This window comes from Nanorana parkeri, unplaced genomic scaffold (assembly GCF_000935625.1).
Source record: "Nanorana parkeri isolate BGI_ZX_2015 unplaced genomic scaffold, ASM93562v1 scaffold1783, whole genome shotgun sequence".
NCBI classification, from domain to species: domain Eukaryota; kingdom Metazoa; phylum Chordata; class Amphibia; order Anura; family Dicroglossidae; genus Nanorana; species Nanorana parkeri.
The window spans coordinates 238,370-239,064 of record NW_017308051.1 but is presented as its reverse complement, the minus strand read 5'-3'; the positions used below and the strand labels follow the sequence as shown (position 1 = coordinate 239,064).

Below are 695 nucleotides of genomic sequence, written 5' to 3'. Positions count from 1 at the left end.
TATAAATATCAAATATTTTAATAGTTTTTCCTTGCAACATCTTTTACTGTAATATAAATTGTATGCTATACTTTATATACAGTCAAATGATATACAGTCAAATGAAGAAACTTACTTGTAGTAAATTAAGTTGAAACCTCCACTGTAAATTTTTGCTGAAACAAGGAAAAGGATGTCACTGTAAAATATACAACGCAGTTTTACATTATGATATGTGCTGCTACTATATTTATAGCCTTTTTTTTGTACTATTTTGAGTAGCTATTACTAGTAAAGAATAATACAATTACAAGTGAGATAGCAAAGTTAAAGCAAAAGAGGGGCCACATGAAAAACTGGGATGGCTGTGGAGGGCCGAACCGATGAAAGCACGGTATTGTACAATGCACCAACCAGTGCAGCAGGCGCATTCACTTGAATGCCACTACAAATGCAACCGCAATGTGACTGTGCTGCAACACGCAGTACCACAATACTGTGCATTGCGGTACAGTTAAAATAAGTTGTGCATGCAACGCACCTGCCACACTGTAACACATGATAGGTGCATTGCATGGTACTGCTGGGCTGAAACTTCAAACAGTATATGAGAGATCAGCTGAATGAGCTGGCCTTGACTTTAAACTTATACTCAAGCCATCAAGCCACCAGCTTCACGAAAAAAGAGCCAACCGCTGGACTGCTGCAATAAAGGG

The 695-nt window shown here is 38.1% G+C and overlaps 1 protein-coding gene across 1 annotated transcript in view; it reads right to left on the bottom strand.

Moving 5' to 3' along the window:
- Positions 1 to 144, bottom strand: part of NLRC4 (NLR family CARD domain containing 4) — a gene marked incomplete at its 3' end in the record, with an annotated part of 42,321 nt that extends 42,177 nt beyond the window's left edge. The window contains exon 1 of the mRNA XM_018571562.1: positions 116 to 144. Within this exon, the coding sequence (XP_018427064.1) occupies position 116 (1 nt within the window). The remainder of the gene's footprint in view (positions 1 to 115) is intronic.
- Between the last annotated feature and the right edge of the window lie 551 nt (positions 145 to 695).